Genomic DNA, 22,813 nt, shown 5'->3' with positions numbered 1-22,813 from the left:
AGTACTAAAGGAAAAATGTCAGTGAAGTAGAATACTGAATTAAACACCACACTTCAAATGATACCAAAAATACTGTATTTCATATAAATTTACTTCAGACATGACGCTTCCACCTCAGACAAGTCAACAGGTAAAAAATAAATAAATTTACACAACAGAGAGTTTTAAGGCTAAAAGTCTAGCCAAAAAAAAAAAATATATATATATATATATATACACACACATACACATCACTCTAAAGAGGGGAGAAATCTTATTTTGAAGTAGCATAGTATTTCAATGCAGTTTACAACTTGAAATCATCATCTCAATGGCATAATACCCAAAGAGTTTGTGATAGTAACAAAGCTAAACATAAGTTTAGGTTTTTAAACATATTTTAATCTAAAGTTTTCTTTCCTTCAGAAATTTTTTTTGACATTTTTGGACTGAATATCCTGCAACTCCTAATTCAACAAATCACCTCAAAGAATTTAATGTAAATTTAAGTAAATAAAAATAACTTACACTTCTTGTAATGTTTGAGACTCCAAGCTGATGTTCCAGTTAGACAACCGATTATGACTCAAATCCCTAAATGGAGGACAAAAGACCATTCTTAGGTTAATGCTGGAAAGCACACTTAAAGGAAAGAAAAACAATGAAACTAAAATAGGAATCTAAAAGCACTATCAAACATGAATCTGAGTACCACAGATAAAAAAAATGTTTACAAAGGATGAATAAAAATTCATCTAGATTTCAAAATAGTTTTTTCAGTTTTATTGAGGGCTTTTTAATTTTTGTTTTTACTCACTAGGAAACACATTCACATGGTTCAATAATCCAGAAGTTATAAAAGGATGTTCAGTAAAAAGTCTCCCACACTTTTCTCCAGTCATTCAACTTTCCTCCCCAATATCAAAAAGTGAAAATATATTAATACCATTTCTTTTATAGCCTGTCAGATATACCAGAAAAATTTTATACAAATGGTAGAATAATTTACACATTATTTTGCCTCCTGCTTTTTTCACTTAACAATACATCTTGTAGATCATTTCAGTGATTGGTTTCTTTGTCCCTTCTAGTGATTATATTATACTTTTTATTATAATGCACTATATTTTAAATACTTTTGAAAGAAATACACATTTTAAAGTAATAAAAATATATACTTCTAAAGTAATATAAACTTCACATAATATATATTACAATATATTATATATTACACTTTAACTGTAGATAAACTTGAAGATGGACTGGACTTCACAAGTCAAGACAGTGAGTTTCTATTTTAGAATTGAGGTTGACCTCATCCCTGATAGAGATGCAGTCTTCCTTAAAAAATTTTATAAAAAGGGAATCTAGCTTCAGAGAAGGGAAATTCATCTCACTCCAAGTTACCTTAATGATGATGATAGTAGCAGCAGCAAGAGCTAACATTTATTAAGTGCCACACACTCTTCTATGCATAGTGCATATTAACTGTCTGAATCCATACAACAACCTGATGAGGCAAATACTTTTACAATCCTCACTTTCCCAACACAGAAACAGATGGAGAAATTAGTAATTTGGCAATCCAAGGTCACACAGCTAATAAGTGAAGAAGTTGTAATCTTGAAACGCCATCTCACTTCCATCAGATACAGCAGAGATTGCTGATATTTAGTCATGAGTCTAAATATTTAAACAGGCTTAAAAATTCACCTTGATGCTTTCTGGCATCTTTTCAAGGCTGAGATGGAATCCAGCCCACACAAGCTGTCTACCCAAGAGACGTATTATACATTACAACATGGCTAGCAATGGGGACACACTAGAGACACATTACAGAGCACTTTATCTCACTGGGCCACCACGGGCAGCTGACAGATGCATGCAGTTTGAACGATGTCTCTATCACAGCAGAACAATTTGTTCTCAGCTAGATTCCTGTCTGTGCATCTGTAAAACCTAGCCACTTTCATGTAAGAGCCTAATTTACACCATAATGTAATTAAGGCTAGATTCAACCATCACTTTTTCACATAGTTCTAAAACCTTTTTCATACAGTTCTAAAATCTATATTCTAAGATACTTGGCACCAGATATCAGCTCAAGGACACTCATGAATGGAGGGATGTGCTGGAAAATGTTAAGAAATAAAAATATGAATTCACTCCACATAAAAATCTTATATGTGCTTTCTTTTAATTTTAATTGGAGAATAATTACTTCACAATATTGTGATGGTTTCTGCCATACATCGACATGAACCAGCCACGAGTATACATGTGTCCCCCCATCCTGAACCCCTCTTTCACCTCTCTCCCCACCCTCTCCCTCTGGGTTGTCCTAGAGCATTGGCTTTGGGTTCCCTGCTTCACAAATCAAACTTGCACTGGTTATCTATTTTATATATGGTAATATACATGTTTCAATGCTATTGTCTCAAATCATCCCATCCTAGCCTTCTCCCACACAGAAGGCTGTTCTTTACATCTGTGTGTCTCTTGCTGCCCTTATGCAGACACTTTCATCCAATTCACACTTGTTACTGAACAATAAACACAAAATTTCATATTAATACAAGCAAAAAGATATTTATTTATTGTGGTGCTTCAACTGAAGGAGAAATTCAACTGTTCTAATTTAAGTTAGATATTCCATATTCTGCTTCAAGGTGGCTGGTCTGGCAAACAGAGAGCTAACATCATCTGTATAGTAGGCTACCATAGTATGATTTAATTCTATATCTCATGCTTTCTGGAAATTAGTTTTTTTTTTCCTTTTACCGATTAAGGGCTTTCATTTTAATCAGTGCTTCTAATGCCTTTCCAAACCCTAATCTCCTTGACAGTGTAACTTTTGGCTGTACGATCCCCTACAGTTCTCTCATGGATGTCAATGATGACCACACAATCAGTTTTATTTTTTTTATTTTTATTTTTTTAACAGATAAAACTAATCATCGTGACCCATTTATTTTTTTATTTTTTATTTTTTTATTGAAGGCTAATTACTTTACAATATTATATTGGTTGGTTTTGCCATACATTGACATGAATCCACCCCGGGTGTACATGTGTTCCCCTTCTTGAAAAAAATATGGAACGCTTCACGAATTTGCATCTCATCCTTGCACAGGGGCCATGCTAATCTTCTCTGTATCGTTCCAATTTTAGTATATGTGCTGCCGAAGCGAGCACCACACAATCAGTTTTAAAGAAAACCATTATTAAAGAAATCTAAAGCAATCAAATGAAACTCAACTTATATACAGTATAAACCACTATGTACTAAGTATCAGGGAAAACTGTCCAGTGTCTTGACTGGAGTAAAGAATAATTTTCTCTGTATGTTTGAAGAACCTCTAAGGATTTTCAGTGGAACACAAAAGATACCTGAAAAACTCTGGAACCTCTCTACAGACTAATGCTGTCTTAAGAATACATGCCTCATAGAACCCCATACAATGAGGCTCTCCGGACTTTTCTGCCAGAAATCCACATAGTACAGATTAAAAAATACAGCAAACTGAAAGTCACTCCCTGAATTAGTACTATCATATAAAGCAACTAGTATATAGCTGCTCTATCAAAATACCAGGTGTGTAACTACAATTATACGGGTTGATCTGATCATCAGATATTTATGCAATAAGCATTTACTGAACCATATGCCAGGCACTGTGCAAATGCTAAGGTTACAACCACGGTCAACTTTAGTAATCTTTTTGTCTTTTTCAAAAGCAGCATTTATAGCGCTCTGTGGAGTCATTTCAAAAGAGTAAACATGAATTCAACATCAACTCAGCTACTACCCTTCATGGAAAAGGTGTAAATTAACTTTTTTATATCTTAATTTCACTCTGGCATTTAATGTTAAATGGGCATGTGAAGGGGCTTCCCAGGTGGCAAGAGTGGCAAAGAACCCACCTGCCAATGCAAGAGACATAAGTAGATGCAGGTTTGATCCCCGAGTTGGGAGAATCCCCTGGAGGAGAATATACTGGTAACCCACACTAGTATTCTTGCCTGGAGAATCCCATGGACAAAGGAGCCTGGTGGGCTATAGTCTATGGGGTTGCAAAGGGTCGGACACGAGTGAAGCAACTTAGCACACCCACAGGCATATGGAGGTGTGCGTGCATGCACGCACACATACATAGACACACATACACACACACACTTGCTCTCCATAAGCATGCCTTCCTTATTTTTTTTTAAGTACTCCAAAAAGCCCAAAGAAGACAAATTTGAAGACTTCAAATATCAGATATGAAACCCTTAAGATTAACAATTCGAATAATTTTCAAAATTAAGGTCTCTCTCACTATTCCTGCCAATGGCCAGTCATTAATTTCATTTAGTTCAGTAAAACTGAACTAAACAAACACGTTTGTTTTTTAAGTGAAAGTCCTGAAATGGAGAACTGTCTTTCGAAGATCTTCCCCCTGAAGTATCCTTAAAATGCACTTAAATAGGTGAAGCAATTTAATGCCTCACAAACATAATAACCTAAAGACTCTAGCTTTCTAACAGTCAATAATCTTTATTTTTTAACAGCACTAATATCTGGATATTTACTGATATCATATTTGGAGAATAAAGACTTGAGCAAAGGTCTTAGCTCAGTGTTACACTCAGCTCTCACTCATGCTAATCTACAGGGATGCAGCTGTAATAAAAGATGAATTATTTAAGTTCTTGATATCATGTGGAGCCAGAGGTGCCATTAATGCAGCCATTTAGCATCATCAGGGTGTAAATAATTTATAGGATGTGCAGAGCAATCCCAACAGTTTGAGGAGAATCAAGTTCTGCAAGCTAATTGAAAGAAGTCCTGTGGCACTGGAGACACTGGACTTCTCTGCTGTCCAGTCATATATGTACATTTCTGAGCCATCATCAATTTTTGTTTTTCAGAATATGTAGCACTAATAGTTCTGAACTGTGAACCTCAACAATAACAGAATTTCTGACAAAGGGGCTCTTTGCAAAAGTTATAAGATAGTAACAATATGTATTAAGTCCAATAGTCTGGGTATGGCAATGTTTTATGTATTTATCCAGTATAATTCACTCTTTCTTCTGTCAATGGAAATCCCTGTTTTGCTAATTAGAGTGTATCCAGCATAATTTACTTTTAAAAATAATACTCAGGATTATCATTTTGGTAAATTATAGCACTATGATTTAACAGGCTGATGTTCAATCAGCCTAAGGGCTCTTCAGTTCAGTCGCTCAGTCGTGTCCGACTCTTTGCGACCCCATGAATCACAGCACGCCAGGCCTCCCTGTGCACCACCAACTCCCGGAGTTCACTCAAACTCATGTCCATCGATCGAGTCGGTGATGCCATCCAGCCATCTCATTCTCTGTCGTCCCCTTCTCCTCCCGCCCCCAATCCTTCCCAGCATCAGAGTCTTTTCCAGTGAGTCAACTCATTGCATGAGGTGGCCAAAGTATTGGAGTTTCAGCTTTAGCATCAGTCCTTCCAATGAGCACCCAGGACTGATGTCCTTTAGAATGGACTGGTTGGATCTCCTTGCAGTCCAAGGGACTCTCAAGAGTCTTCTCCAGCACCACAGTTCAAAAGCATCCATTCTTCGGCGATCAGCCTTCGTCACAGTCCAACTCTCACATCCATACATGACCACTGGAAAAACCATAGCCTTGACTAGACGGACCTTTGTTGGCAAAGTAATGTCTCTGCTTTTTAATATACTATGTAGGTTGGTCATAACTTTCCTTCCAAGGAGTAAGCGTCTTTTAATTTCATGGCTGCAATCAGCATCCACAATGATTTTGGAGTACACTAAAGACAAAGATTCCAAAACAACTCAAAATGCTGTCTGCTTTCAGGTTTACTTTTCCTTTACCACTAACAGCTGTATACAGAAACTATCCCTTGTTGGAACTGTCAGTCTTCCTGTCTCTAACAGTACTACTTGCATTTTTTTCTAATTTGTTGCTTCTTATCAACTATCATAGGCTAGAAAACCCAGTGCCTGATAGAACTGTCCGAAAGAGGAGTAAATGAGATAGATGTGTGAGAGAGTATGAGAAGCTCCTTTACAAATAAGTGCTTCCTGGAAGCATTTTTGCTTTTTTGGTTGAACTGTCAATCCTAAATGAAATCAACCTTGAATATTCGTTGGAAAGATTGACGCTGAAGCTCCAATACTTTGGCCACCTAATGCGAAGAGCCGACTCATTCGAAAAGACCCTGATGCAAAGATTGAAGACAGGAGAAGGGAATGACAGAAGATGAGATGGTTGGGTGGCATCATCACTGGTTCAATGGACATGAACTCTGGTGAACTCTGGGAGATGGTGAGGGACAGGGAGGCCTAGGGTGCTGCAGTCCATGAGGTATCAAAGAGACGGACACAACTTAGCAACTGGACAACAAAAGGCATGGCTGGAGATATTGGGCAAATATCTTTTAGTATAAATAAGACTGTATTATGGCATGAAACATAATGCTACTCCAAATTAAAGTTTCTATCCTTCATTTGCATTACTTATTTGCAATACATTGTGTAACAGTTTTTATATGAAAACAAAAAGTTGAAGGTGGTAGGAAAATGGGAGCATTAACTTCAAGAATAAGAGGAATATCTTATTTTCTTCCCTTATCTTTCTCTGGGATCTTAATGACTGAAAATACTGCTTCATTGTGGGGACCACAACAACAAAACAAAAAATATAAATACTACAGTTACATTTAAGAATACAGTTTCTGCAAGCCCAGTCTTTGTACCTGGGGCAGCTCATTTCGCCTCTCTAAACCTGAGTCTTATGTACCGTTAAATAAGGGTGCTATTAATAGTAACAACCTCAGTGGATGGCTCAGATGATTAAAGAATGATAAAAGAATATAATAAAACGTTTAGAATACAGGTCAGTGTGTAAACAGTAGGTGATTACATAATTGCTGTTCACTCAGTTGTGTCCGACTCTGTGTGACCCCATGGACTGCAGCATGACAGGCTTCCCTGTCCATCACCATCTCCTGGAGCTTGCTCAAACTCATGTCCATTGAGTTGATAATGCCATCCAACCATCTCATCCTCTGTCGTCCCCTTCTCCTTCTGCCTTCAATCTTTCCCAGCATCAGGGTCTTATCTAATGAGTCAGCTCTTCACATCAGGTGGCCAAAGTTTTGGAGCTTCAGCTTCAGCATCAGTCCTTCTAATGAATATTCAGGACTGATTTCCTTTAGGATTGACTGGAATGATTTCCTAGCTGTCCAAGAGACTCCCAAGAGTCTTCTCCAGCACTACCATTCAAAAGTATCAATTCTTCAGCACTCAGCCTTCATTATGGTCCAATGCTCACATCCATACATGACTACTGTAACGACCACAGCTTTGACTGTATGGATCTTTGTAGGCAAAGTAATGTCTCTGCTTTTTAACATGCTGTCTAGGTTTGTCATAGCTTTTCTTTCAAGGAGAAAGCGTCTTTTAATTTCATAGCTGCAGTCACAATCTGCGGTGATTCTGAAGCCCAAGAAAACTAGATTTGAAATAGAATGATGGTTCAACACTATTACCTCTTCTAAGTATTTATTTTTTTGTATACAAAGGCATAATCCACTTCCCAAGGTAAAATCTTTTTTTTTTTTTTTTTGTCATGCCACAGAATGTGGGATCTTATATCCCATCCCAGGGATAGAACCCTCTGCACTGGAAGCACAGAGTCTCAACCATTAGATCACCAAGGAAGTCCTGGCAAAATTTTAATTAACTGGAACTACTCCCCTAAATTAGTTTATTAAAGTCAAAAAACTATATATTGCTTCTGAATTCCAATTTCATGAGAAAAATGCAAGTAATAAGGCAGTCCACCAAAGAATTGGTCAAATTATTGAGGTATAAACCTATATCACAAGGGCTTCCCAGGTGGCTCAGTGGTAAAGAATCCACCTGCCAATGCAGGAGATGTGGGTTTGACCCTTGGGTCAGGAAGATTCCCTGGAGGAGGAAATGGCAACTCATTCCAGTATTCTTGCCTGAAATATTCCAAAGACAGAGGAGACTGAAAGGCTATAAAAGTCCATGCGATCTCAGAGAGCCAGACACGACTGAGCAAGAAACCTATATCACAAGATGTTTTAGAATAACCCAGTAATACTTCCAAGAATCCATTCTACATATACAGCCATATAATTATTAAGAGATACCTATCAGTAACGCTGAAGAAGCTGAAGTTGAACAGGTCTACGAAGACCTACAAGACCTTCTAGAACTAACACCCAAAAAAGATGTCCTTTTCATTATAGGGGACTGGAATGCAAAAGTAGGAAGTCAAGAAACACCTAGAATAACAGGCAAATTTGGCCTTGGAGTACAGCATGAAGCAGGGCAAAGGCTAATAGAGTTCTGTCAAGAGAAAGGACTGGTCATAGCAAACACCCTCTTCCAACAACACAAGAGAAGACTCTACAAACGGACATCACCAGATGGTCGACACCAAAATCAGACTGATTATATTCTTTGCAGCCAAAGATGAAGAAGCTCTATACAGTCAGCAAAAATAAGACCAGGAGCTGACTGTGGCTCAGATCATGAACTCCTTATTACCAAATTCAGACCGAAATTGAAGAAAGTGGAGAAAACCACTAGACCATTCAGGTATGACCTAAATCAAATCCCTTATGACCACACAGTGGAAGTGAGAAATAGATTTAAGGGACTAGATCTGACAGACAGAGTGCCTGATGAACTATGGATGGAGGTTCGTGACACCGCATAGGAGACAGGGATCAAGACCATCCCCATGAAAAACAAATGCAAAAAATCAAAATGGCTGTCTGAAGAGGCCTTACAAATATCTGTGAAAAGAAGGGAACGAAAAGCGAAAGACAAAAGGAAAGATATTCCCATTTGAATGCAGAGTTCCAAATAGCAAGGAGAGATAAGAGAGCCTTCCTCAGTGATCAATGCAAAGAAATAAGAGGAAAACAATACAATGGGAAAAACTAGAGATCTCTTCAAGAAAATTAGAGATTCCAAGGGAACATTTCATGCAAAGATGGGCTCGATAAAGGACAGAAATGGTATGGACCTAACAGAAGCAGAAGATATTAAGAAGTGGCAAGAATACACAGAAGAACTGTACAAAAAAGATCTTCATGACCCAGATAATCACGATGGTGTGATCACTCACCTAGAGCCAGACATCCTGGAATGCGAAATCAAGTGGGCCTCAGAAAGCATCATGATGAACAAAGCTAATGGAGGTAATGGAATTCCAGTTGAGCTATTTCAAATCCTCGAAGATGATGCTGTGAAAAGTGCTGCACTATATGCCAGAAAATACGGAAAACTCAGCAGTGGCCACAGGACTGGAAAAGGTCAGTTTTCACTCCAATCCCAAAGAAAGGCAATGCCAAAGAATCCTCAAACTACCGCACAATTGCACTCATCTCACACGCTGGTAAAGTCATGCTCAAAATTCTCCAAGCCAGGCTTCAACAGTACATGAACCGTGAACTTCCAAACGTTCAAGCTGGTTTTAGAAAAGGCAGAGGAACTAGAGATCAAATTGCCAACATCCAATAGATCACTGAAAAAGCAAGAGAGTTCCAGAAAAACATCTATTTCTGCTTTATTGACTATGCCAAAACCTTTCACTGTGTGGATCACAATAAACTGTGAAAAATTCTGAAAGAGATGGGAATACCAGACCACCTGACCTGCCTCTTCAGAAACCTGTATGCAGGTCAGGAAGCAACAGTTAGAACTGGACATGGAACAACAGACTGGTTCCAAATAGGAAAAGCAGTACGTCAAGGCTCTATATTGTCACCCTGCTTATTTAACTTATATGCAAAATATATCATGAGAAACGCTGGGCTGGAGGAAGCACAAGCTGGAATCAAGATTGCCAGGAGAAATATCAATAACCTCACATGTGCAGATAACACCACCCTTATGGCAGAAAGTGAAGAACTAAAGAGCCTCTTGATGAAAGTGAAAGAGGAGAGTGAAAAAGTTGGCTTAAAGCTCAACATTCAGAAAATTAAGATCATGGCATCCAGTCCCATCACTTCACAGCAAATAGATGGGGAAACAGTGGCTGACTTTATTTTTCTGGGCTCCGAAATCACTGCAGATGGTGATTGCAGTGAAATTAAAAGACACTTACTCCTTAGAAGGAAAGTTATGACCAACCTAGAGAGCATATTAAAAAGCAGGGACATTACTTTGTCCACAAAGGTCTGTCTAGTCAAGGCTATAGTTTTTCCAGTCGTCATGTATGGATGTGAGAGTTGGACAGTGAAGAAAGCTGAGCACCAAAGAATTGACGCTTTTGAACTGTGGTGCAGTTCATGGGGTTGCAAAGAGTTGGACACGACTGAGCAACTGAACTGAACTGAACCAGGAAGTTACTAATAGCAAAACCATAAAATAAAAAGAAATCTAAATGTCCGTTAAAACATGATCAATTAAATAACTTATGAGTGTTCCATACAATGGAAATCTCTGCAGCCAGTAAAAAGAATAGCATCAGGAATATAGTCTATAATATTGTAATAACTTTATATGGAGACAGATGGTTATCATGACACCAGACTTATGGTGATCACTTCATAATGCATGCAAGTGTCAAATCATTATGTAGCACACCTGAAACTAATACTGTATATCAACTATATATTTCAATTTAAAAAACAAAATAATAAGAGATATTTATACATAGTACATAGAACAGCATTGGGGAGGACTGTTTAAAGAAAAGGGAGGACCTCCAGGAAGGTTCCACCAGGGGCACCTCCTAGGACTGCTGCTGTCAATGCCTCTATCCCCGAGGTAGGCCACTGCTAACCCATGCCTCCAAGGGAGACCTTCCAACATTAGCAGGAGGAGATGAGTGCACATCCTCCTACTCTGCCATCTTGAAGTAACGTCCCATGAAATCATTAAAGAGATATTGGCCCCTTGTGTTCAATGTGGCATTATCTAAAATAGCCAAGATGTGGAAACTAAGTGCTCATTGATAAATGATTGGATAGAAAAAGGAAATATAAGAATATATGTATATATATGTGAATATATATATACACACACATATATCTGTATTTATATATTTATATATTATATATATTTATATATCTGTATTATAAACATACATATACAAATATTATTCAGCCACAAAAATAAAAGAATCCCTGTGATTTGTGACCAAAAAAAAAAAAGGAAAAGCCATATATGTAAAACTTTGTGAAAGTACACCCAAGAAACAGTTAACGTGAGCCTTCCTTGGATTTAACAAAGGAACTTTTCACTTTTCTATTTTACATGCTCCTGTACTGTTTTAATAGTTTACCATAAGAAAGTATTATTTAGAAATAAACTCACACATAAAACCTGTCTTTAGCCTAAGATGTGACTGGGAAAGAAGATTTAAATTCTGTTACTTTTCAAAGAGATTAGGAATCTCCTTCAGAATAACGCCCTACGGCTCCAGCGGCGCAGACGCGAGAGACACCCGGCTGCGGCAGCACAGACGTGAGAGATGCCCGGCTGCGGCAGCGCAGACGCGAGAGACGCCCGGCTGCGGCGGCGCAGACGCAAGAGACGCCAGGCTCCAGCGCAACCGACCACGTGCAGAATCGTGGCTGAGAGGAGCTACCCCGCGCCCAGGGTTAGGGCGGTGGCCGAGAGGAGCTGTACCACGTCCAGGAGGCGGTGGCTGCTTGGGCACCGGAGGGCCGAGAGGAGCTGATCCACATTCAAAGCAGGAGGGGCGGCCTTGAGGAGATACCCCTCGTCCAAGGTAAGGTACAGTGGCTGCACCTTGCTGGAGCAGCTGGGAAGAGATACTCCACGACCAAGTGGAATATAAGAATCCAGTGTTCTGGGGAGGAAGGAACAAGATGGCGGAGGGATAAGACGGCGAGACCACTTTCTCCCCCACAAATTCATCAAAAGAACATTTGAACGCGGAGTAAAGTCCACAAAACAACTTCTGAATACTGGCAGGGGACATCAGGCTCCCAGAAAAGCAGCCCATTATCTTCTAAAGGAGAGAGAAGAAATCCATCTCCACCCACCAGAACACCGACACATGCTTCCCTAACCAGGGAACCCGGACAAGTCACCCGTCCAACCCCACACACAGCGAAGAAACTACATAATAAAGAGAACTCCACAAACTGCAAGAAGAGGAAAAGGCCACCCCAAGCAAAGCAATATAAGCAAGATGAAGAGGCAGAGAAATACCCAGCAAGTAAAGGAACAAGATAATTGCCCACCAACACAAACAAAAGAAGAAGATATAAGGAATTTACCTGATAAAGAATTCCAAATTTTGATGGTGAAAATGATTCAAAATCTTGAAAGCAAAATGGAGTTACAGATAAATAACCTGGAGAAAAGGATTGAGAAGATGGAAGAAAGATTTAATAAGGACTTAGAAGAAATAAAAAAGAGTCAGTATAGAATGAATAATGCAATAGATGAGATCAGAAACACTCTGGAGGGAACCAACAGTAGAATAACAGAGGCAGAAGACAGGATAAGCGAACTAGAAGATAGAATTGTAGAAATAAATGGAACAGAGAGGAAAAAAGAAAAACGAATTAAAAGAAATGAGGACAATATTAGAGACCTCTGGGACAATGTTAAACGCTCCAACATTCGAATCATAGGAATCCCAGAAGAAGAAGACAAAAAGAAAGACCACGAGAGAATACTTGAGGAGATAATAGTTGAAAACTTCCCTAAAATAGGGAAAGAAATAATCACCCAAGTCCAAGAAACCCAGAGAGTCCCCAACAGGATAAACCCAAGGCGAAATACTCCAAGACACATATTAATCAAATTAACAAAGATCAAACACAAAGAACAAATATTAAAAGCAGCAAGGGAAAAGCAGCAAATAACACATAAGGGGATTCCCATAAGGATAACAGCTGATCTTTCAACAGAAACTCTTCAGGCCAGAAGGGAGTGGCAAGACATACTTAAAGTGATGAAAGAAAATACCCTACAGCCCAGATTACTATACCCAGCAAGGATCTCATTCAAATATGAAGGAGAAATCAAAAGCTTTACAGACAAGCAAAAGCTGAGGGAATTCAGCATCACCAAACCAGCTCTCCAACAAATGCTAAAGGATCTTCTATAGACAGGAAACACAGAAAGAGTGTATAAACTTGAACCCAAAGCAGTAAAGAAAATGGCTACGGGATCGTACTTATCAATAATTACCTTAAACGTTAATGGGTTGAAATTTTCAAAAAGGCTAGGAAACAATTCTCATAGCCATCAATAGTTCAGTGTTGAGTTCATGAATAGTTTTTAAAGTTTGGGACAAACTGTAGTATTTGCTATTTGAAGTACTATTTGTAATTGGCATATTACGATGTAACATTGGTCTTCATTTCCAACTTAAAACGCCTAAAAATGCCTAACAGGTTTTTAGATTTGTGAATTTTAGTTGAAATGTATTTTACGATGTTACTAAACCTGCAGAAATACTGAAATATTTCAGAGAACTTATTCACTGTACATTTAATTTATTTTATTTATAAAAGTTATGAACTGTAGAAAGTTTTACTTGTTGGGTCAAATGCTTGTTGCTTCAAATGCTTGTTGCATTGGAAGTGCTAGTTACAAGAAAATCAAATACCTTCAATGTATAAATGCTATTAAATTTTTAAAGGACTCTGGAGTATGAGTAAGTTTGTTTAAAGAAATTTAGTCTGTTCAACTTGAATCAGCTCTGTCAAACATTAATTAAAAGCCTCATTTAAAATAAATAAATAAATAATGGTGGTGGGAGGGAGGGTTGGGAAGCTGGCTGGAGGTGGAGGTGGTGGAGTTTATAAATCTAATTAAAAATGAAGTTGCATTTCCATTTTCCAAAACCACCCATCCACCAGCGTACTGTGTCCCTAGACATTATGTACGATTTTACTTTGCGACAGAAACCATTACATTTAAAAATTCATTACAGCAAGGTTAGTTAGACACATGATGGATGCAGCTTTAATCCTGCCATATATTATTACAGTTAAAATGTAAATGATGAAAAATATTTTGTGCTTATCAGCATTTATGTGGAAATGTGTTTTACAGTGATATATGGTGTTATATTTCTATTATTGTGATGAAAAAGAAAGCAATACAAAAAGACGAAGTGTTTATTGAAACATGAAAAAAAAAAGAAACAAATGGTTTTGCAGCACTGAAGAGATTATAGACAGTAAATAAGCTAGATCAGACCTGTTTTATGTAGTAATTTTATAGTTTATTTTAATTATTTCAGTTGTAAAATATTGTTATACTTTTAATTAGTTCTGATTGTTTATATTAAACTACTGAAATGCAAAAAATAAATAAATAAAATAAAATTTTTTAAAAATTGCAAAAAAAAAAGAAAAAAAAAAACACAACAAAACAGGAAAAAAAAAAAAACAGAATAACGGCCTCAATTGACCCAATAAAGTTAATTATGATATTGGACAATGGAAAAAATAATAATCAGATGTTTTTTGTATTCCTAATTAGTAATACACCTCAGAAAGAGAGTGTAAAATACACATATACTAGACTTAGTTTTTGGACTGACTTATGAAACAGTGAATTACACCTTATATCCCAGTGTCTGGCCCTCAAATTTCAAGCCAATGAACAGCTGAATTTAGTAAGCAGTATAAAACCATGGCATACTAATCCCATGCTTTTATTTTTATTGGATATTAACTGCTTTGCAATATTGTGTTTCTGCTATACAACGAAGTCAACCAGCTATATGTATACATATATCCCCTCCTTCTTGGACCTCCCTCCCGCCTCCCCTCACTCCACCCATCTAGGTCATCACAGAGTAATCCCACGTTTTCAATTTTTTTCCCCATTTACTCAATAACATAAAAAATAATTCAGCAACAACAGAATAAATGCTGTTGCTTATATATGAAAATATACAGAAAGCTAAGATACGTTCCATCAATTTCTGTGTATCAACTGGATTCACAGCTGTGTATCAGACTATTTTATATTTATATTTGGACAGACTATATTTTATTATATTAGGTTGGTGCAAACATAACTTTGTGGTTTCAGACCATGAATTTTAAATCAGTATAACTAGGCTCAAACAACATCTTTATTAATTAAAATAGGAACTATTATCTTCAACATATTTTTGCCAACAAGAACTAAGTTTGTTTATTCCTGTAGCATAAAAATGTGTGCTTTGGAATTCGATACACTCTTGAAAACATTCTGCTAGCTGTAGAAGCACAAGGCTGTCAAGATACTTTAAGTGGTCGTCGGCTGGTGAGAGGTCAGGTGAGTATGATGGGTGAGGCAAAACTTCATAGCCCAACTCATTCAACTTTTGAAGCTCTGGTTGTGCAACGTGCAGTTGGGTGTTATCGCGGAGAATTGGGCCTTTTCTACCAGTGCCAGTTCCAGGTGTTGCAGTTTTCAGTGCATCTCATCAATCTGCTGAGCATACTTCTCAGATGTAAAGATTCTGCTGGGAATCGGAAAGCTGCAGTGGATCAGACTGGTAGCAGAGCACCAGTGACCATGACCTTTTTTTGGTACAAATTTGGCTAAGTGCTTTGGAGTTTCTTCTCAGTCACAATCCGATCTTCTCATGCCACAATCCAATCAGGAAATGGTGCATTGTTGTTGTGTAGAATAAGATGACACTTCAAAATGACAACTTTTTCAATTTGCAGTTAGCTCATGAGGCACCCACTTACTGAGCTTTTTCACTTTTCCAATTTGCTTCAAATGCTGATTGACTGTAGAATGGTTGATGCTGAGTTCTTCCACAACTTCTCATGTAGTTTTAAGAGGGTCAGCTTCAATGATCCTCTTAATTGGTCACTGTCAACTTCAGATGGCCAGCCACTATGCTCCTCATCTTCAAGGCTCTCATCTCCTTTGCAAAACCTCTTGAACGACCACTGCACCATATGTTTGTTAGGAGTTCCTGAGCCAAATGCGTTGTTAATATTGCAAGTGTCTTCACTGTTTTACGACCCATTTTAAAGTCAAATAAGAAAATCACTCAAATTTGCTTTTTGTTTAACATCATTTTCCTAGTCTAAAATAAATATAAACAGCAAATACAAACCATTAGAAGAAAAGAGAAAAAGCGAGAAATGTGTGCTAAAATTATGTATAACATAACCACATTTATTGAGAATGTATTCCAGTATCAAATGGCAAAGTTCAATAATGAAAAAACAAAATTACTTTTGCACCAACCTAATAGATTCATGGGGTCGCGGAGAGTTGGACACGACTGAGCGACTGAACTGAACTGAACTGTAAAGATTTTGGGAAGTGAATCAGTTCAGTTCAGTTCAGTTCAGTCGCTCAGTCGTGTCCGACTCTCCGCGACCCCATGAATCACAGCACGCCAGGCCTCCCTGTCCATCACCAACTCCCGGAGTTCACTCAAACTCATGTCCACAGAATCGGTGATGCCATCCAGCCATCTCATTCTCCGTCGTCCCCTTCTCCTCCCGCCCCCAACCTTTCCCAGCATCAGAGTCTTTTCCAGTGAGTCAACTCGTCTCATGAGGTGGCCAAAGTACTGGAGTTTCAGCTTTAGCATCAGTCCCTCCAATGAACATCCAGGATTGATCTCCTTTAGAATGGACTGGTTGGATCTCCTTGCAGTATAAGGGACTCTCAAGAGTCTTCTCCAACACCACAGTTCAAAAGCATCGATTCTTCGGCGATCAGCTTTCTTCACAGTCCAACTCTCACATCCATACATGACCACGGGAAAAACCATTGCCTTGACTAGACGGACCTTGGTCGGCAAAGTAATGTCTCTGCTTTTTAATATACTATCAAGGTTGGTCATAACTTTCCTTCCAAGGAGCAAGCGTCTTTTAATTTCATGGCTGCAATCAGCATCTGCAGTGATTTTGGAGCCCAAAAAAACAAAGTCTGACACTGTTTCCACTGTTTTTCCATCTATTTCCCATGAAGTGATGGGACCAGATGCCATGATCTTTGTTTTCTGAATGTTGAGCTTCAAGCCAACCTTTTCACTCTCCTCTTTCACTTTCATCAAGAGGCTTTTGAGTTCCTCTTCACTTTCTGCCATAAGGGTAGTGTCATCTGCATATCTGAGGTTATTGATATTTCTCCCAGCAATCTTGATTCCAGCTTGTGCTTCTTCCAGCCCAGCGTTCCGGGAAGTGAATAGATATGCATTAAGTTTAATATAAGTGATCTTATCATAATATTGGCAGAGAAGGCAGGTCTAATCAAAGCCAAGCATCAGCTGGTTTCTCATTATTAACATAATCCATCATTCCTTAATACTCACGTAGCTTAACCTGGCACCAAGTCCAGTATCTCCTCAAATATGCCTAATTATGCTCAGGGTTGGCTATGCTTTTCAGGCTGTAACCTGCCAAGATTTTGATTATATAAGCAGGATGTCATAGTGATTTTGAAAAGGAAATACAAAAGATAAAAATGTATAAGAGAAATCCAAAGTTAAGAAGCATTTAGCAACAAATTTATTTACACCACACTTCATTACTGTTGCACTGTTTATGGTTTAACTTTTAAAGTATTCATCACTATTAGTAATTCTGATAGTTATTCCAGTATTTAAGTTTATTACAAACAACACAGTTACAGTCTCTTTTTTGGGGAAAAGTTGGGGAACAACAAGAGAAGCAGAGGAAAAGAATACACACACTTAAAAAAAAGGTTTACAGCAAAGTAAAAAAAGCTTGCATTAAATATTCTATTCTGGTTTTTATTCCAAATATGAAATTAATAATTTGGATAGACTCTAATTACTTAAATTGCTTTTGCTTTTTTTATTTGTACTAGCAGAACATCTTAACATTTTGATGACTGGAATAATACAGAATAAACAAGCTGTGTCATTTAGTTTGGCATAAAAAAGAAAATACAACATACAAACGCATTTTTTTTTAAAACATTTTTGCTAATCTCTTAATATGATTTGTTTTCTCTACTGCTTAAATGCCAGTTCTCCATTAGGATTAAAGAGTCCTTAATAAAGAAAGTATACTATATAAAATGTCATGAACCTAAGATAAGGGAAATGTGTTTTCTAGCATGCGGAAGTCAAATGATTATCTTAATGTACAAGTAATTCTTTGATTATTCATGTGCTGATTATATATGTTGTATATAAGGAAATGAAAAATACTTTTAATATAATGAAACATAATTTGGACAACAATCTCTATAAAAATAAGTGTCTTCCAAAGCATGAAGGACTTTTAAAGAATTAAGCACAGATCTTTCAATTAACATTCAGTAAGCAACAACCATTTATGGTTCAGCGGTTCTTCACCACCACTATACATCAGCATTACCAGGGAATATCTAAAACACTGATGCAGGGGTCTCCTTCAGACCAATCAAAGCAGAATCACTGGGGTGTGAGACCCAACAACCACTGGTATTGTGCTAAGATTCTCCAAGTAGTAGTCTAACCTGCAGCCAGGGCTGAGAACCACTGCGCTTCTCCAGAAATCTAATACCCGAAAGGATGCTCTGCTAAGATTCTTTCTTTTCCTTTTCTCGCTTCACAATAAACCTGTCAACAAATATTTGACATCTACCATATGCCAGGCACTGCACTAAGTAGCACAGAATAAAACAGGCATTAAAGGAGTTATACAATCCTTCTTGGAGTTTACAGGATCACTTTAAGATAAAGTCTCAAAAAAAAAAAAAGTCTCACTGACACCAAAATGTCACTAAACAGTATTCATTATCAAGATGAAATTCCTATAAATCCCTATTTGCACCACAGGAAGGTAGGATAGAAGGGGCAGAAGAAGGGATGAATGCTTTTCTATTTAATTCACCTCTGCTTTGCTTATTTCTTTTAATAAGAATACATACCCTTTTATAATTTTATAATTTATGCATGTTTTCTAAAATTAGATTTTAAAAGTGAGGTCTTAGATAAACACAAGACTTCCCTGGTGGCTCAGATGGTAAGGCGTCTGTCTACAATGCAGGAGACCGGGGTTCGATCCCTGGGTGGGGAAGATAAACACAGCAAGACATACTAGTAGCTTGTTGGATAGCTCTTTGGATATCTCACTGGAGAAGAGAGTCAGGAAATAGCTTTAGGTAGGGTAGTCTATGGGATTCCCAGGTGGTGGTAGTGGTAAAGAACCTGTCTGACAACGCAGGAGACATAAGAGAAGTGGGTTCGATCCCTGGGTTGGGAAGATCCCCTAAAGGAGGGCGTGGCAACCCACTCCAGTATTCTTGCCTGGAGAATTCCATGAACAGAGGAGTTTGGCGGGCTATAGTCCATAGGGTTGCAACAAGTTGGACACAACCAAAGCGACTTCACATGCAGGGGAGTCTAGCAAGGTAAAATGACCCTAGGTTTCCTTACCACTTTTCAGCAGTAGCCTTGTCTGTCTTTCTTCATCTCTTAACTCCTGTTCCCTTGCCCAGCAAGATCTTGTCAAAAAGACCAAAGGTCAAAGATAAAACTCCTCAAAGATATACTAAGCACACTATTCTCTTTCCAAGTGGTTCTAACACCTAAAATTAAGTGCCATTCAGGACAAGGGAAGCAGTGGAGGCAAAGTTAATATTAAGAGGATCAAATTATAAAAAGAAAAGCAATTAAACCAATATGATTTTCCCCTACCAAATTAACAAAACATAATTTAGATGATGATACCAGGGAAAGTGTGATAAGAAAGGCACTCTCAGTGTCAAAAGGAGTTTAGACGGTAAATCAAAACAGGAAGGAGGGAGAGGAAAGCCTTCTTAAGTGAACAATACAAAGAAATAGAAGAAAACAATTACAGATTTACTAAAGATCTCTTCAAGAAAACTGGAGATACCAAAGGAACATTTCATGCAAACACAGGCACAATACAGGACAGAAATGGCAAGGACCTAACAGAAGCTAAAGAGATTAAGAGGTGGCAAGAACACACAAAAGAACTATACAAAGGTCTTAATGACCCGGATAATGTGTTCACTCACCTAGAGCCAGACACCTTAGAATGCAAAGTCAAATGGACCTTAGGAAGCATTACCACAAAGCTAGTGGAGGTGTTGGAATTCCAGATGGGCTATTTCAAATCCTAAAAGATGATGCTGTTAAAGTGCTGCACTCAATATGCCAGCAAATTTGGAAAACTAAGCAGTGGCCATAGGGCTGGAAAAGGTCTGTTATCATTCCAATTCCAAAGAAAGGTAATGTCAAACAATGTTCAAACTACTCTACAATTATGCTCATTTCACATGCAACCAAGGTAAAGTTCAAAATCCTTCAAGTTAGGCTTCAGTATATGTGAATCAAGAACTTCTGGATGTAGAAGGTAGATTTAGAAAAAGCAGAGGAATCAGATATCAAATTGCCACCATTCTCTGGATCACAAAAAAAGCAAGGGAATTCCAAAAAAACATCTACCTCTGCTTTATTGACTACGCCAAAGTCTTTCACTGTGTGGATCACAACTGTGGAAAATTCTTAAAAGGATGGGAATACCAGACCACCTGACCTGCCTTCTGAGAAAACTGTATGCAGGACAAGAAACAACAGTAAGAACAGGACATGGAACAATGAACTGGTTCAAAGTTGGGAAAGGAGTATGTCAAGGCTGTATATTGTCACCCTGCTTATTTAACTTCTATGCAGAGTACACCATGAGAAATGTCAGGCTGGATGAAGCTCAAGCTGGAATCAAGATTGCCGGGAGAAATATCAGTAACCTCAAATATGCAGATGACACCACCCTTATGGCAGAAAACAAAGAAGAACTAAAGAGTCTCTTGATGAAAGTGAAAGAGGAGAGTGAAAGTGTTGGCTTAAAGCTCAACATTCAGAAAACTAAGATCATGACATCCGGTCCCATCACTTCATGGGAAATAGATGGGGAAACAGTGGAAACAGTGAGAGACTTTATTTTGGGGGGCTCCAATATCACTGCAGATGGTGACTGCAGTCATGAAATTAAAAGATACTTGCTCCTTGGAAGAAAAGTTATGACCAACCTAGACAGCATATTAAAAAGCAGAGACATTACTTTGCCAACAAAGATCCATCTAGTCAAAGCTGTGTTTTTTCCAGCAGTCATGTATGGATATGAGAGTTGGACTACCAAGCTGAGCACTGAAGAATTGATGCTTCTGAACTGTGGTGTGCGAGAAGATGCTTGAGAGTCCCTTAGTCAGCAAGGAGATCAAACCAGTCAATCCTAAAGGAAATCAGTCCTGAATATTCACTGGAAGCTGAAACTCCAATGCTTTGGCCACCTGATGTGAAGAACTGACTTATTTGAAAAGACCTGATGCTGGGAAAGATTGAAGGCAGGAGAACAAGGGGATGACAGAGGATAAGAATGTTGGATGGCATCACCGACTTGATGGACATGAATTTCAGTAAGCTCCAGGAGTTGGTGATGGACAGGGAAACCTGGCGTGCTGCAGTCCATGGGGTCACAAAGAGTCTGAAACGACTGAGCAGCTGAACTGAACTGATGGTCATGATAGCATCAAAAAGTTAGGAAACAGAGTTAAGGTCAATTTGGTAGATTAAGTATATTTAGCTTTATGGAAACCTTATAACCTTGACTTTATTTTCATTTCTTGTTGACTGGTGGAAACTTCATCATGCATTTGGGAACCATGGCTGGACTAGATTAATTGGATTTCATATACATTTTTTTGTTCAGTCACTCAGTCGTGTCTCACTCTGTGATACCAGGAACTGCAGCACTCCAGGCTAAGATTTTCTTCACTATCTCCAGAAGTTTGCTCAAACTCCTGTTCATCGAGTTGATGATGCCTCAAATCTTTCCCAGCACAAGGGTCTCTTCAAGTAAGTTAGCTCTTTGCATCAGGTGGCCAAAGTATTGGAGCTTCAGCTTCAGCATCAATCCTTCTAATGACTATTCAGGGTTGATTTCCTTTAGGATTGACTGGTATGATGTTCTTGCTGTCCAAGGGACTCTCAAGAGTCTTCTTCAGCACTGCAGTTCAAAAGTATTAATTCTTCAGCACTCAGGCCTTCATTATGGTCCAACTCTCCCATCCATACATGACTACTGGAATAACCATAGCTTTGAGTACATGGACCTCTGTCAGCAAAGTGATGTCTCTGCTTTTTAATATGCTGTCTTGTTTGGTCATAGCTTTCCTTCCAAGCAGCAGGTGTCTCTATTTCATGGTTGCAGTCACTGTCCACAGTGATTTTGGAGCCCAAGAAAGTAAAGTCTGTCACTATTTCCATTTTTTCCCCATTTATTTGCCACGAAGTGGTGGGAACAGATGCCATGATTTTAGATTTTTAAATGTTCAGTTTTAAGCCAGCTTTTTCACTCTCCTTTTCATCTTCATCAAGAGGCCCTCTTTACTTTCTGCCATTAGGGTGGTGTCATCTGCATGTCGGAGGTTATTGATATTTCTCCCGGCAATCTTGTTTCCAACATGTGCTTCAACCAGCCTGACATTTCGCATGACGTATTTTGCATATAAGTTAAATAAGCAGGGTGACAATATATAGTCGTGATGTACTCCTTTCCGGATTTGGAACGAGTCTGTTGTTCCATGTACAGTTCTAACCACTGCTGCTTGACCTGCATACACATTTTTCAAGAGGCAGGTCAGGTGATCTGGTATTCCCATCTCTTTAAGAATTTTCCACAGTTGTTGGGATCCACACAGTTAGAGGCTCTGGCGTAGTCAATAAAACAGAAGATGTTTTTCTGGAACACTTGCTTTTTTGATGATCCAGCGTATATTGGCAATCTGTTCTCTGGTTCCTTTGCCTTTTCCCAACCCAACTTGAACATCTGGAAGTTCATGATTCACATACTGTC

General features: G+C 38.3%; 1 protein-coding gene and 1 non-coding gene across 8 annotated transcripts in view; both read right to left on the bottom strand.

Annotated features, from left to right (window-relative positions):
* LRIG2 (leucine rich repeats and immunoglobulin like domains 2) overlaps positions 1-22,813 on the bottom strand; it is a 113,387-nt gene that overhangs the window by 68,169 nt on the left and 22,405 nt on the right. For all 7 annotated transcript variants that reach the window (XR_008682666.2, XM_055401546.2, XM_055401543.2 and 4 more), the window contains one exon: positions 508-573. Coding sequence is in view for 3 of the 7 variants with exons in the window: in XM_055401546.2 (XP_055257521.2) it covers positions 508-573 (66 nt within the window). In the remaining 4 variants the exon portion in view is untranslated. The remainder of the gene's footprint in view (positions 1-507; positions 574-22,813) is intronic.
* LOC129541930 (U6 spliceosomal RNA) lies at positions 3,068-3,174 on the bottom strand. Its single transcript, XR_008682968.1, has one exon. It is a non-coding gene; the product is annotated as a U6 spliceosomal RNA (small nuclear RNA).

Source organism: Moschus berezovskii, chromosome 4 (genome assembly GCF_049115385.1).
Source record: "Moschus berezovskii isolate FMDL1 chromosome 4, NW_MosBer_1.0, whole genome shotgun sequence".
Lineage (NCBI taxonomy): Eukaryota > Metazoa > Chordata > Mammalia > Artiodactyla > Moschidae > Moschus > Moschus berezovskii.
The sequence above is the reverse complement of the archived record's forward strand: the minus strand, read 5'-3'. Positions and strand labels throughout refer to the sequence as shown.